This window comes from Nematocida displodere (assembly GCF_001642395.1).
Source record: "Nematocida displodere strain JUm2807 chromosome Unknown 34, whole genome shotgun sequence".
In the NCBI taxonomy this organism is placed as follows: domain Eukaryota; kingdom Fungi; phylum Microsporidia; genus Nematocida; species Nematocida displodere.
In genome coordinates, this window is record NW_027138133.1 from 1 (window position 1) to 3,354 (window position 3,354).

The following is a 3,354-nucleotide window of genomic DNA, read 5'->3' on the forward strand; positions in this document are numbered from 1 at the left end:
CTTGAAGCAAACAGATTGCACACCCTGTTTTACTTTATGGCGGTTGTCCCTATAAGGCATCTTACTCTACCAATGAGCATCTTTAAACTCATCTGGAACGACATGGAATACAGCCTGTTCCGCAGAATGAATGCCTGGTTTCTCTATATAGAAGACATAGAAGATCCCGAAATAGACACTAACCTGCAGTTCTATACATACGACACCTTCTATAACCCGAAAACATTCGAGTTGGCACTTTCTTTTAAGCCAACTGCCAATCTAACAGCCACCGGTGTTAACCAACTCCTAGAATGGGTGGGCCTAGGGTTCATCCATGTTGAAAACATAGACATTTATCCAAACACCGCCAAAAGCCTTCTGCCTACCATCCAGGCCAAAAAAGACTGGACGTTTGTAGCTGATAGACTAAAGTCCTTAAGAGTTGAGGGGAGGGAGGCCAAGCTTACACACACCTGGAAAGAGGATAAGAGGGTAGCCGAATTGCCCGACCTAACCCAACCACCATACAACGAGAGAATGATCTACTTCATTCCCATTACTAGCTACAAGGACTGGGCTAGTGGTAAGTTATGTGACAGTCTGACCCCACCCGCTGCAAGGATCCTCCCGAAGAACAACTACGACCAAGCAGCAAGCTTCCGCTGCCCCGTCTGTTTAGTTGAGGAAAATGACTGGGAAAAGGAGAGAGAGGCTTCTTTGGTATGCATGTTTGAATGTGGGCATTGTGTGTGCGCAGTGTGTTTGGATAAGCTGTTTGGTGCGCCCGAACACACCACCAATCCATACTATGTTAAATGTCCTTTATGCAGAGTGGATGCAACACCTAAATCAGTTGCATTACTGACAAAAAAGACGAACAAAAAGATGCGCCTTATTGGAACGACCATTGCTAGTTACAACCTAAGAAAGTACTATGTCAAACAGTACCTCAGCATGGAGTTTGAGGGCGTAGTTCGTCCATCTCTTAAAAGAAAAAGAGAGTCTAATGGTACAAGGCCTAGGAGGGGTGGTGGCAACTCCAAAACACTTCCAGGCACTTCATCCACAGGATAGTTTAGTGTTTGGCCATGATCCATACCCCGAAATAACCAGCCACAATCAAATAAAGACAACTGGCTTGTTTTTACGCCCCTACACCCCTCACCCACAACCCGGGGTGCTTTACTTTGTACCAAGCCTAAACCCAGACACTTACAATTTATTTTTAAAGTTGCACTCTTATTTCAAAAACCAACCCATGGTTGTTTGTACACCCCGAACAACAATCCAAAGACCAATAAAAGATTTTCACAACAGCCAATAATAAATTCATTGATTAACTATAAGTGATTGCTTAAACATAACGGAGCAAATGCAAACGGGAAAACAAAGTAATGTGTCTCTAAGAAGAAACCTTCCAAAACTTGGATTAGTGCTTGGTTTGCTAGTCTTTTTGTTGGTTGGCGGCTTAAATGCTATTGGCAAGGAAGAGACTGCCGAACCATCCCAAGCCAACCCGCAAATGCAACACAGCGAACAGGCGCTCGGCGCTAATAACACCAACGTTGAAGAGCAGAAACGGATAGAGGCTATCATTCTAGGGGGCTTCCACAGGCTCATCAGATTTTTGTCCAAGTCAAACCCGGAGTTAGAGCGGCATTTAGGGTGTCAAGATGTTCAGCAGCTAACAGACACTCTAACGACTGTTGCCTGTATTAACATAGACCTAAGCAAGTATACTGCTGAAGAATTGGACATCCCCCTACATTTAATGGGGATCTCGTTCAAAAAAATCTGCATTTTCTCGACTGACGATGCACCAAGCTCCAGAGGAAAGAAGTTTGTTTTACTAATAGCAAACATAGAAAACCTAGTAGCAGAAACGGTTGAGATTTCTAACATCCCTACAGTAGATTTTGGCAGGAGGACACGTTACACCCAGAAAGGTTACTTTGTGGTGAACCTTGTGTTTGATAATGTATCCGAGAGTGTGATTAATTTCTTTTTACAGTTAGCTGTGTTTTTGCACTATATAAACCTTACAGTAAGAAAGTGCAACATAACAAGCCTTAGCTGGATAGAAAACCTGACAATTAACACGTATATGTACAGAACAAACAAGATATCTCTATCCCTGATTGATCTGCCCCATCTCAGATCCTTTAGGATACCCTACGGCAGCAACTTTATGAAGATTGGCCTGATAGATTATATAGTGCTTAGAAACCTGGGTGATGGACACTTTGATCTTGAAGAAAACGGAATGGGGAGTTTGTTATCTTTGCTAACGTCCTCCCCTCTAGAACATCTTACTCTACCAATGAACATTTTCAAACTCTTCTGGATGGGTAAGGACTACACCAGGTTCCGCCAACTGAATACGGTGAAGCTCTATATAGAAGACATAGAAGGCATAGAAGGCATAGAAGGCATAGAAGGCATAAAAGGTTCCGAAATAGATAGTAGCCTAAACCCCTGCACAGAAGACCTCTTCTATAACACAAACACAACCGAACTAACGCTTTCTTTTAAGCCCGAGGTTAAGCTAGGGGCCAAAGAGGTAGAGCTTTTTCTGAGATGGATAGATCTGAGCTTTATGAAGGTTAAAGCGATAAGTGTCAATGTATCTAACTCGGAAGATCTCTTGCCACGCATCCAAGCCAAGAAAGACTGGAAGTGTCCAATCCAGACGCTACAAGAGCTAAAAGTTGGGGGGAAAGAGGCCACACTCACCCACAGATGGGAGCTCAACCCGAGAACATCTAGCTTGTCCGAATTTACCCGAAAACCAAAAGGCAGCAGTTTGGTCTATCTCATTCCAGTTACTAGTTACAAGACGTGGAGCAATGGAGACATATTTGCTAGTCTAACCACAAAAGCAGCCAAGACTCTTCCAAAGAACACCCAGGGCATAGAGTCAGTCTTCACATGTCCAGTTTGCCAAAACACGGAAGATGACTGGAAGGTGGAAAGCAAAGCACCTCTGGTTAGTCTGTTTGATTGCGGGCACAGTGTCTGTTTTGAGTGTTTCTCTAGTCTGTTTAAAATCAGTACAGACTACCAAGCAGAGACAACATCCCCTCAGACTATCTCCTGTCCTATGTGTAGGGGGGACGTAACACCCGACGCAGTCATACTACTCACCCAAGCATCCAAAACACAGATGAAGGTTGTTACGGCACCTATTAACAAGTACTTGCTAAAGACGTACCTGATCAAGAAGTATCTGGCAATAGAGTTTATGGGTGTAGCCCCAGCGGTTGGTAGCATAGACCGGCTGGATCAGGACAAGTTCCCCAATGACAGTGTGTTTAAGTTGGGAGTGTGGAGCAGGTTTTGTCGCTGGTTATCTAACACCAAGATTGTCAAGTG

General features: G+C 43.9%; 2 protein-coding genes across 2 annotated transcripts; both read left to right on the plus strand.

Annotated features, from left to right (window-relative positions):
* On the plus strand, positions 1-1,056 carry NEDG_02269 (uncharacterized protein; the record flags this gene model as incomplete). Its single annotated transcript, XM_067689687.1, has 1 exon — positions 1-1,056. A coding segment is annotated over one exon (1,056 nt), but the record flags the coding sequence as incomplete, so codon positions are not given.
* Positions 1,057-1,354: 298 nt separating this feature from the next.
* On the plus strand, positions 1,355-3,354 carry NEDG_02270 (uncharacterized protein; the record flags this gene model as incomplete). The annotated part of the gene is made up of 1 exon (XM_067689688.1): positions 1,355-3,354. A coding segment is annotated over one exon (2,000 nt), but the record flags the coding sequence as incomplete, so codon positions are not given.